This window comes from Sceloporus occidentalis, unplaced genomic scaffold, assembly GCF_023333645.1.
Source record: "Sceloporus occidentalis isolate IW3139 unplaced genomic scaffold, rSceOcc1.0.p SCAF_5, whole genome shotgun sequence".
NCBI classification, from domain to species: domain Eukaryota; kingdom Metazoa; phylum Chordata; class Lepidosauria; order Squamata; family Phrynosomatidae; genus Sceloporus; species Sceloporus occidentalis.
The window spans coordinates 344,007-356,076 of NW_028316985.1; the positions used below are offsets into that span (position 1 = coordinate 344,007).

Sequence of the window (12,070 nt, forward strand, 5' to 3'; positions counted from 1 at the left end):
TGTGGAACGGCCACCGCCATTTGTCACGGACTCTGTCCGTGATAGGGTTAGGGGCGTCTGGAAGAGATGCCCCTTTTTCAAACTGGGACATCCTCAGGACGTCCCTAATGGCAGTCTGTAACCTGCCATAGTTTGTGTGCATTGGAGCATCAGAAAGCAAATGTGCTTCTATTGCAGCCACCCATGAAAAAGGATTTTTTAGTATTTCGGTTTTCAGAATTCCAGATAAGGGAGACTCAGACTGTAATAACATCTGCTTTCCTGCATCAACGCATAATAATTAATGGAAGAACTTTTTGTTATCATCATCCTTTTATAACCTACAGGTTGTAAAGGAGAGAGAATGAATTTTGCATATATACACATGCAGCCTTAAATGAATGCTGTAGCGTCTGAGACTAAGAACTGTCTAGCATAAGCTTTCATGGACTCCCATCTGCTTCATCAGAGGCCAAGAATGAACTGGAGTCCACAAACCTCTGTGCTAGAAATATATTTTCTTAGTTAATAGCAAACTGCAACTGGATTCCTTTGTATTTCTTTATGATGCAAAAAACCCACATGGCCATCTTTGCATATTCAGCCTTGTTCCCATTTTTGTCCGTCGCTTTCTAATTGCATTCCTATCCCCCGTCATCTTTTTTTAATTGATAACCATAACAATAAAAATCCAGAGGAAGATTGGGAGTGGGAGAAGACCGAGCAAGATTTCCGGCACTTTGGGGCAAAGGCTTGAGCACTTTTTATGCTTCTGCACCACGACTATTTAAAATAATCATAACAAGGCCAGATAGAAATGAAGCAAAACTTGTTTAAACAGAAGTCCTTCATGTTTCTCTTCCCTTTTCTGTTGCAGAAGGATATGTTGGCGCTTCAGCTCAGATGACAAATACAAAGAACCTTTAAAAGCTGAATTGTTCTAAATTTCTTGTTAGCCACCTTGAGCCCCTATTTCAGGAGAAAGGCAGGACACTGTTGCTTGTTTGCAACTTATCGTGGGGTTTTCTTGGCAAGTTTCTTGTGGGGGGATGCCATTGCAAGGCAGGATCATGATCATCATCATCATGATGGGCTGCAGCCCAGTCCTGCTGTGCCCAATTCTGTGGGACGTCTGGCTCCCTGAGACCGTCCAGCCACAAAAGCTGGACGCTGGGCCAAGCGGGGAGGCTGAGGGGGGACCCACCAGCACGACCACGTCCACGCCGGCCTGCATGAGGAGGTCCAGCCGGTACTTGTCGTCCTCCCGCGTGCCGATGGCAGCCCCACAGAGCAGCTGCTTCCGCGAGTCCTTGGAGGCCAGAGGGTAGTCGCGGTTCTTCTTGAGGTCGGTGCGGGCGATGATGGCCACCAGCTCGTCCTCGTCATTCACGATGGGCAGCTTCCCTGCAAAAGGGAAAGAGTGGGACACGGAGAGATGGTGGACCTCCAGGAAAGACATCTGGCCAGGGAAGAGAAGCCCCTTCGGCTCCTGTTCAAACCCAGAAATCTCCCCCATCACCCCCAATGGTTGCCACATGGAGAAGTGTCACGAAGGACCCATAAGCCACAGGCTATAAAAGGGTGTGAGCCCGTTCTAAATGGTTGCCATGATGCTAGCCAAAATTGGCACTGGGGCTGCCAACACTCCTAAAATTTGCACACATAGAAGCCTCACACAGGCATCTGTCAGGCAACTGAATAGATCCCAGCAACAGTGGAATGGGACAAGTCATATGACCTGGCAGATCCTCCGTTCTTGGAGATTTTTAAAGAAGTGGTTGGATGGCCACCTCCCCAAAATCTCCTGAATTGGCAGGGTTTGAATGAGGTCCATGCTCCCTTCATGCTATAGAGTCTTGCAGATGTCTGGGACTTCAGCACCCAGAATCCCTGACCACTGGCCATACTAGAAGCTGAAGTCAAAAACATCTGGAGGACCAAAGACTGACAACCTCTGGACTGGACCATCCCTTTGGGGTCGCCTTCAACGCTCACTATCATGTGGGTGGGAAAGTGTCTCTCTCTCTCGCAGACATACATACATAATTCTTCCTTCCTTTCTCTTCTGAGATAAAAGGAGACACTCTGGCTTTCCAGTCTGTAGAGCTCTATGGTGCGCAAAGGTACTTTGGCACTCCTCCTGCACCATAGAGTGGATGCAAAGGGATCATTCACCATCTTTGAGACTAATTCAGAGAACCAAGTTGGGAGCATAAGCTTTCATAGGCTTAAATCTGGTTTATCAGATGCAAGTACACAGAAGCTTCTGCTAGGAACATCTTTCTCTCATCAGTCTCTTAATGTTTTCCTGGCACACTGCACCAATTTCAACGCTATCTAACCCCATCTTCATGAGCGCCTTGACCCCTTCATCACGTCCTTTTCTGTTCCCTGCACTACATCCCGATATTCATCTGATTATCTGTTCTCCTTGGCCTTGGGCTACATCCTTCTTTCTGCCTTTGTCCCCCAGTGGCCATCATTTAAACTGGACTGCCCACCTCATCTCCATACCCACAAAGTTTTGCATTTTCACTATGGCCATTTTCACCCATAACCGGCTCATATAGGTCCGTTCCTGGACTTTCAACTCCACTTCATGCATCTGAGGGTTTAGTCTATGAAAGCGCATGCTACCTACTTCTACCTTTCAGTTAATCTCAAGGGTGATACAAGACCCTTTTGAGTACCAATTTTCCAGAATAACAGGGTGATGTCTCCAAATACAACCACCATAGAGAAACATGGCATGGTTCTCCAAATTCTAGTGGTTGGGCAGGAAGTCTCCATAGGATTGCCAGCCCCTTCTGCATACCATCACCACAGGAAATAATCTATTCATTCACTCATCATAATTCATGTCTTGCCTTTCTTCCAAACTGGGACCCAAGTTGGCTCATTTGGCACATTTCGCGCCCCTGCTGGGCCATTTTGGGGCTTTCTTTTTGGACCTTCTCTTCCAAAAGCAGTTTAAATTGGCCAAGAGGGAGGATAAAAACGTGGTGAAGTTGAGTCTATTGCACCTTAGAGGGTTTGTGGAGGACCATCTGGGACCAATAAATACATACCATATATACTTGACTATAAATCAAGTCAAGGGCACGTTTTAGGTCCAAAATTATGGATTTTGCTATGACCCGTGGATAAGTCAAGGGTAAAATTGAGAGGCATATAGGAAAGGATCTAAAGGATGAAGCAAAGCAAACCAAACCAGTCTCAAAGAACTTATAAAATTCCAGCAGACATAACTCTTTGTGCTTACTCTTAAGACTGGATGGATGAGAGCAGAGCGGGTTGGTGCTTCACACATTACACTCTTGCTTTTTACCAGGGCATGGTTCCTTCTTTTACATAAGAGTTAAGATACAGAACTTTCACTGATGACCCATAGATGAGTCGACTCAGGTTTTCTGGGTCAATCTTTTAACGTAAATATCTAGACTTATACATGAGTATATACAGTAATTTGACAAAGTGAGGGCTGAGTCTACCTAAGGAGGGTCTGTCTGCCCTGGCAGTTGCCCATCTCATGGTCCTTGTACCGAACATGGGTGGGTGGGTGGGCATCATGCTAACCAACAGAGAACATGGGGAGGGTTGTGAGGAGGGGGTCCCCCAATGAGCCCTGGGTGCCAAATTGGTCTGCCATGCCCAGATGGTCAAGGGCAGCTGTGTCCCCTGTCCCACCCCATGGCCCCTATCCCCACCCATGGACGATCCTGCCGTCCCCATGGCACCTTTTTTGCTCCGCTGCAGGATCTCGTTGGCTTCCTTCAAGGTGACGCCAGCTGGGGCCACCACCAGGTCACTGCGCTTGGTCATCACCTGCATTAGGGGCCGGGGCGGGGGGGGGGGGGGAAGTGGAAAAGAGGGGGAGCAGTTAGCCACAGGACGACCCCCCCCTCCTCTCCTCTGCGAGTTTTGGACCATCTTTGCTCATCCCCACTCAGCTCTCCAAATGCTCCCCAGGAAGCTATGTATACACATGGAGGACTTGCAAACAGAGACCCCTCCCCAACCTTAGGGATCCAACAATCCCAATCCCGGCACAGCAGGTGGGGGGCCAGTGAAATGGGGACTCTCCATTGATAGCTCAAATGTATGCTGGACACCAGCCATGCCATCCGCTTCCATTTAGTGGGTGGACAGAGCCTATGGGGTGGGTAACTGGGGCAAGTACAGAGGGGGAAACTATCTGCCTCTACATAATTACAGAACATTTATGCCACTTCAGCTGCCATGGCTCCATCCTGGGATTTTTATTTTCATAGGATACTTAGAATTCTCTGCTAGAAAGCTCCAATGCATTATTTATTGCTTTCCCCCAACATGCAACCCAAGGTAGCTCACTGCCAAGGAAAAAACAAAGCCATTCCATCCACTGCACACTAGGAAACTCTCAGTGCTGCTGACCAAACTACAAATCCCAGGATCCCATGGAACGGAGCCACAGCAGTTACAACAGCTGTGAATGTGCAATTTATACTTTGCTACCACTTTAACTGCCATGGTTGCATCCTATGGATGCATCCCTGGGGCTTCTAGTTCATGGGAAGTGGACTAGAGCTCCCTCGCAGAGAATGCTGCACACGTCACAAAAAACTACAAATCCCAGGAGTCCACAGAATGGAGCCGTGGTGGTCAAAAGTGGTATCAAACTGCTGTGGGTATGTGGCTTGGGTGTATTCCTGGTGCCAGACGGCTGCTCCCTTTGAAGTCCTTGCCAGGTGGGGTATAGGGAGACCAAGGTCCCTTAATCAACGAGGGTGACCCGAGCCCCCCGTCCCCATCCCTGCCAACCCATCCACCCCAAATACCTCGCTGAGCGGGGTGCCGTAGTCCTTCTCGGAGAGAAAGTCAATGTCCCGGGAAGTAACAATGCCCACCAGGATGCTGCCCATCTTGCCCATCTCAGTGACCGGGATGCCCGAGAAGCCGTGCCGGATCTTGGCCTCGAAGACATCGCCCACCGTGTGGGTCGGGCTCAGCACCACCGGGTCCGTGATGAAGCCCTGCTCGAATTTCTGTGGGGAAATGAATTTGGGGGTTCAAAGGAGAGGAGAGACTTGAGGATACTTTTAAGCATTGGGTTCCAAGTGTCCCTTTGGCAGAAGCCCACCCACCCCAAATGTGCCCACCCTCAGTCCCCCCAACACCAGCCACGGTGCAAGTGCTATGCTACCAACAGAGACAAAAACCACGGGGAGGATCTGGGCAGAGGATGCTATCACTATCTCAGCCACCAAAGTGGACAGTTTTGGAATATTTCAGATTCTGGAATGCTGGATAAGAGAGACAACCCTGATGCAAACACAGGTATTCCAAAGCCCACAAAAATCCAAAATTCAAAACACTTCTGGCCCCAAGCATTTCGGATAAAGGAGACTCTCTCTCTTAGAATCATAGAATCCTAGAGGTGGAAGAGACCACAAGGGCCATCCAGTCTAATCCCCTGCCATGCAGGAACTCTAAATCAAACCACCCATGACATATGGCCATCCAGTCTAGAATCAATCTTCATACTGTATGTTGTTTTTATGTGTTTTTTGATTGCATTTTATATTTTAATATGCCTTGAGCCTTGAAGAAAAGTGGGAAATGAATGAATGAATGAATGAATAAATAAATAACATCATCGAATTTGGAGCTTTTGCGGGATAGGCAGCCTTGAAGCTAAAAGCACATCCTGTGAAGAGGGGATGTACATCCTGCAGAGTTTCCCTCTGGGGTCTCCAGGGCTTCATTGTGCTTTTAGATACTGCAAAATAATCATCTCTCCAACTTTCAGATCCACCAGTAAAACGGCAGAAATGGAGTCCAAGGCCAGCCTGCCCCCCCCCCCCCCAAAATCACACCTGAGCCCCTGTGTGAGGTCCTCCCCATCCTTTCCTCTCCTTCTGATGGTCAGTCCCCAACAATTCGACTACTGGGTTCTCTGGCTGGCCTGGCCACTGGCGCATCCTTTGTGTCCTTCTGCCCTGGATGTAACCACAGGGATCCAGCCTTGCAAAGACCCTGTCGTGCAACTACAAGATGTGTTGGCCCTGGGATCGTTTGCATAGAACCTGCTGTCGAAGGGCCAGTTCTACCGGTCACTGCAAGGGGATGCTGGAGTCCATCAGTCAAACGGCCAAGATACTTTCCTTGACTGTGCACCACCCGCTGCATCCACTTACCACCCATAAAGTTTAGTGGAGATGTGTGTGAGTATGTGTCAGTTTTCTGTACCAAACTAAGCCCAGAATTATAATCGATACCAGCCCAGAAGAGAAGACATTTCCCAACCCCTCCAGGGTTGACGTTCCAAAATGCTCTCCCACCGCCTCCAACCCATCGAGCGTTTCCCCTTCAGAGATGCTCACCTTCACCTTACGGACCTCGTTGGCCTGGAATTCGGGGGTGCAGTTGTGATGGATGATCCCAATGCCGCCCATCAGCTGCAGAAGAGAGGAGTGGACATTAGGCGGGCTGCAAAGGCCAGGTGGGGCACCCAGAGACCACCCAGTCCAACCCATCGCCAGCCTCTGCCACACCAGGAAAGGGCCCAGGCAGCTGAGCACTCACAGAATCATAGAGTTGGAAGAGACCCCAAGGGCCACCCAGTCCAACGTCATTCTGCTATGCAGGAACTCTCCATGAAAGCATCCCCATTGACAGATGACCATCCAGCCTGCTTAAAGACCTCCAAAGAAGGAGATTCCACTACACTCCCACCATCCATGGGGAGAAGTTGCCACAACCTGCCCACCTGGCCCAGTGTGGATTCTCTTTCCTGACCCATTATGGCCACTGACCACAAGTACAGCCTTTTCGCAGAGAAGGGAAAAGATTTACTAGACTCAATCTCCAATCTCCGGAAGATGGGCACTTCTGCCCCAAACCAAAGAGCATGAAGGGCAGGCTGCTACATGAACATGCCCAGGCCTTTAAGAAGGAAGGGGATGATGGTGGACACAAGGGAGGAAGGGTGTCCTCCTGGCCCTTCTTCTGTGGCCTCTCCATGCACACGGACGTGGCCACCCCCAAATCCGGGTGGGTACTCACTGCCATGGCAATGGCCATGTCCGACTCGGTGACCGTGTCCATCGGGGAGGAGATGAGCGGCGTCTTCAAGGTGATCTTGCGGGTCAGAGCCGAGGTCAGGTCCTGCAGTGAAGAGAAGAGCATCCGCTCTGAGGGTTACTGCCCTTTAATCAATCAACCAATTAATCAATTTATTTATTTTTAATTATTTCTGTCTCGTCTTTCTCCGCCATGGCACCCAAGGAGCAAATAAAACAAAGTACATATTGAGTCTCCCTTATCTGAAACGCTTGGGACTAGGAGTGTTTTGGATATCAGATTTATTTATTTTTAATTTGGAATACCTGTGTTTGCATAAATGCATATTGATGGGAACTAGGGCTGCATCCACATTGGGGAAATAACCCGGTTTGGCACCACTTCTCACTATCCTGGCTCAAGTCTATGGAATTCTGGGAGTTGGAATAGGTTGTGGGGCCCAGAGCAGAGCTCCGCTCCGCTCTGGGTCCACAACAAACTCCAGCTCCCAGAATTCCATAGACTTGAGCCAAGGCAATTAAAATGGTGCCAAACCGGATTATTTCTCCAATGTGGATGCAGCCCAAGTGTAAATATAGTGGGCCTTTGGTATCTACTGGGGTTTGGTTCCAGGACTCCCTGCGGATACCCAAATCTATGGATGTTGTTCAAGTCCACGCACAACACACAGGCGCACAACAGCCCTCCCTGGCCTGACCTTCACCAGCTCAGCTGGCAGATTATCCAACGAGTCCGTTTGGCCTAATTAGCCCTGACGAGTTTATCCCCACCGGACCAGATTCTCAAGCGCTCGGACCTCGGAGTCCTCCTCACGTTGCCACTTATTTAGGGTCAGGCATGGGGAAGGCTGGACTGTGCCCCCCCCCCAAAGAATGTCCATAACTATTATCCAAACCACTTATTTGGATCATATTTATTTAAAGTAAAAAATGCATGGATGGAGAGAGTGTGGCATGGCAGGGGCAGCCCCCCCAAGGTCCCAGAGAGGGCCAAAGGGGGACCCCAACCCCAATCCTTGTTGAATATCACCACAAGCATTGCAAGACACGATGTGCTGAAGGCATGCTCTGTCTTGTTTAATAGTTGTTTTCCTTTAGTAGTTGTTTTCCTTTAATGATCTGCTAAGAAACAAGTGTATCTGGTAGCATGGCAGATGCCCACGCATGGGGACCACTGGGTGGGATCCACTTTGAGACCCCAATTCTGCCACGTGCCCCTCTTGTGTCTTTGAGAAAGTCCCTCTCCCCCCCTTACAGTCCTTCCTCCAAATGCAAACCCTTAATAGAAAGCTACATTATCCCCATTATTATAGGGTGAGGAGGAACTTATACACTATGTGTGTGTGTGTGCAATAGGGCCAGCAATTTAAAAGTCTGAACTGAGACCATCAGCCGCGTCAGCCTTCACACCAGCGACTGTTGGAGGCAGCCCATCTTGAAACCAGGGTGCAACGGTGTCAAAGATCAGATAATAATTGGGTGGGGAAAGGCTTCTCAGGCCAGCATTCAGAAATCCAACAGTGGGGCAATTGGGGTCTTGGGGAGGAACCACCCCATTTGCCATGCAAGCACTGTGTGTGATGAAGCCAATTGGGCACCAGGGGGCAGCAGAGCCCTTCCACGAGGACCACAACTCTCTCTCCCCTCATAGAATCATAGAGTTGGAAGAGACCGCAAGGGCCCTGATCCAGTCCAACCCCCTTCTTCTGCCATGTAGGAACTCTCAATCAAAGCATCCCCAATAGATGGCTATCTAGCCTCTGCTTAAAGACCTCCAAGGAAGGAGACTCCACTATAATCTCAGAGGAAGGAGTGTCTTCCACTGTTGAACAGCCCTTACTGTCAGAAAGTTCCTCCTAATGTTGAGGTGGAATCTCTTTTCCTGCAGCTTGCATCCAATGCTCTGAAGCAGCAGAAAACAAGCTTGCTCCCTCCTCAATATGACATCCTTTCAAATATTTAAACAGGGCTATCATATCACCTCTTAACCTTCTTTTCTCCAGGCTAAACATCCCCAGCTCCCTAAGTCGTTCCTCATAGGGCATGGTTTCCAGACCCTTCACCATTTTTGTCGCCCTCCTTTGGACACGCTCCAGTTTCTCAATGTCCTTTTTGAATTGTGGTGCCCAGAACTGGACACAATATTCTAGGTGGGGCCTGACCAAAGCAGAATACAGTGGCACTATTACTTCTCTTGATCTAGACACTATACTTTTATTGATGCAGCCTAAAATAGCATTGGCCTTTTTAGCTGCCGCATCACACTGTTCACTCATGTTCAACTTGTGGTCTACTTGGACTCCTAGATCCCTTTCAGACGTAGTTTCATTCAGCCAGGTGTCACCCATCCTATATCTGTGCATTTTATTTTTCCGCCCTAAGTGCAATACCTTACATTTCTCTGTGTTGAATTTCATTTTGTTAGCTTTGGCCCAGCTTTCTAGTCTATTCAGGTCATTTTGAATCTTGATCCTGTCCTCTGGAGTATTAGCTATTCCCCCTAATTTGGTGTCATCTGCAAATTTGATAAGTATGCTCCTAATTCTGTCATCCAGGTCATTGATAAAGATGTTGAATAGCACTGGGCCCAGGACAGAGCCCTGTGGGACCCCACTGGTCACTTCTCTCCAGGATGAAAAGGAGCCATGGCTGACCATCCTTTGGGTTCGGCCGGTCAACCAATGACAAATCCATGTAACAGTTACCTTGTCTAGCCCACATTTTAGAAGCTTGTTTGCCAGACTGTCATGGGAAACCTTGTCAAAGGCCTTACTGAAATCAAGATCTACTACATCCACAGCATTCCCTTCATTTTATCAAAGAAAGAGATAAGGTTTGTCTGGCATGACTTCTTTCTCTGAAACCCGTGTTGACTTTTTGTGATGATGGCATTGCCTTCTAGATGTTCACAGACTCTCTGTTTAATGATCTGCTCCAGAATCTTTCCTAGTATAGATGTCAGACTAACTGGATGATGATTGTTGAGATCCTCTTTCTTCCCCTTTTTGAAGATGGGGACAACGTTTGCCCTCCTCCAGTCGGCTGGGACTTCTCCTCTTCTCCAGGAGTCCTCAAAGACTATTATGGCCAATGGCTCCGATATTACTTTTGCCAGTTCTTTTAATACCCTTGGATGGAGTTCATCTGGTCCTGGAGACTTAAATTCATTTAGATTAATAAGGTATTCCTCTACTATCTCTTTACTTATTCTGTCCTCTGCTCCATTATCCTCAGGTTGAGCCCCTTCTCCTTTTCTGAGAAGACGGAGGCAAAGAAGGTCTTGAGTAATTCTGCCTTTTCTCTGTCTTCTGTTAGCACTTTGCCATCCTCTCGACGCAGTGGTCCTACCATTTCCTTCTTCTTACTTTTGCTGCAGATGGACATATCCAAAAGAGCCCTTTTTGTTGTTCTTAACCTCTCTGGAAAGCCTGAGTTCATTCTGCGCTTTAGCTTTTCTGACTTTACCCCACAAATGCCTGCTATTTCTTTGAATTCCTTTTTGTGATTTCCCCCTTTTTCCATTTCTTATACATCTTCCGTTTCAAACTTTGCTTGGTTGAAAGTTCCTTCGTCATCCATCCTGGTTTCTTGAGACACCTCCCGTTTTTCTTTCTCACTGGAACTGTTTGAAATTGTGCCTTCAGTATCTCCCTTTTGAGAAAGTCCCATCCGTCCTGAACTCCTTTATCTTTTAGTATTTCTGACCATGGAATCGCTCTCAATACTTCTCTAAGTTTACTGAAATCCGCTCTCCTAAAGTCTAGGATGCGTGTCTGACTCTGCCTGGCTTCTCCTTTCCACTGTATTACAAACTCCAGGAGAACATGGTCACTTCCACCTAAGGATCCCACCACTTGCACCCCATTAACCAAGTCATCCTTGTTGGTTAGGATCAGATCTAAAATAGCTGACCCCCTTGTTGCCTCTTCCACCTTTTGGACCATGAAATTGTCTTCCAGGCAAGTGAGGAATTTGCTAGACCTTGAGGATTTTGCTGAGTTTGACTTCCAGCAACTATCAGGATAGTTGAAGTCGCCCATCACTACTACATCTCTCTTTTCTGACTGTGTGGTCATCTGTTCTAGAAAGATATCATCCAATTCCTCAGTCTGACTTGGGGGTCTGTAGTAGACTCCCACCAAAACATCCTTGTTGTTTCCCTCCCCTTTGATTCTTATCCAGATGCTCTCCTCCTGGCTTCCAGGATTGATGTCCAGGATCTCTTCACTGGTGGAAATATCTCTGACATATAGTGCTATTCCTCCTCCTTTCCTGTTTGGCCTATTGCTCTTAATAAGGTTATACCCCTCTATTTCCACATTCCAATCATGAGATTCATCCCACCAGGTTTCAGTGATGCCTATTATATCATATTTGCTTTGTTGTACTAAGAGTTCGAGTTCATCTTGCTTATTTCCCATGCTCTGTGCATTAGTGTAGAGACATCGCAGACCATGGTTCCCTTTTACTTGCTGCCTGTGCAAGTTTTTTTGCCTCCCTCTGTTGGGTCCTTGCACTGTTTGCCTTGTTTCCTCTATGTCAGTTTGACTATTTTCGCCATCCCTTTCGCCTTCCTTAATATTGTCTCCCTTCCCCTCGGAACTCAGTTTAAAGCTCTCCTGATCAAGTTCTTGAGACTGTTGGCAAATACATTTCTTCCAACTGGCGTGAGATGCTACTCGTCCGTTGCAAGAAGTCCCTCCTCATGGAACCGCAGCCCATGATCGAAGAATCCAAATCCTTCTCGGCGGCACCATCTGCGAAGCCAGTTGTTCACATCTGCTATTTTCCTCTCCCTTCCTGGACCCTTCAACTGGCAGAAGAGACAAAATGACAACTGTGCATCCATTCCTTTCAGCTTCCTACCAAGCGCCTCGTAATCCCTTTTGATGTTCTGCAGGCTGTGTCTTGCAGTATCATTAGTTTCCACGTGGACCAAAAGGAAGGGGTATTGGTCAGTAGGCTTGACCAGTCTTGTCAACCTCTCTGTCACATCACGGATCTTTGCCCTGGGGAGACAACACACCCTC

General features: G+C 48.0%; 1 protein-coding gene across 8 annotated transcripts in view; it reads right to left on the reverse strand.

The window, feature by feature from the left end:
• The window catches only part of LOC149311494 (inosine-5'-monophosphate dehydrogenase 1-like), a 66,869-nt gene that overhangs the window by 26,019 nt on the left and 28,780 nt on the right, over positions 1–12,070 (reverse strand). For all 8 annotated transcript variants that reach the window (XM_089527296.1, XM_089527297.1, XM_089527295.1 and 5 more), the window contains 5 exons: positions 7,024–7,125; positions 6,342–6,416; positions 4,797–5,003; positions 3,717–3,804; positions 1,184–1,383 (listed from right to left, as the gene is read on the reverse strand). In XM_089527296.1, coding sequence (XP_089383422.1) covers positions 1,184–1,383; positions 3,717–3,804; positions 4,797–5,003; positions 6,342–6,416; positions 7,024–7,125 — 672 coding nt within the window. The remainder of the gene's footprint in view (positions 1–1,183; positions 1,384–3,716; positions 3,805–4,796; positions 5,004–6,341; positions 6,417–7,023; positions 7,126–12,070) is intronic.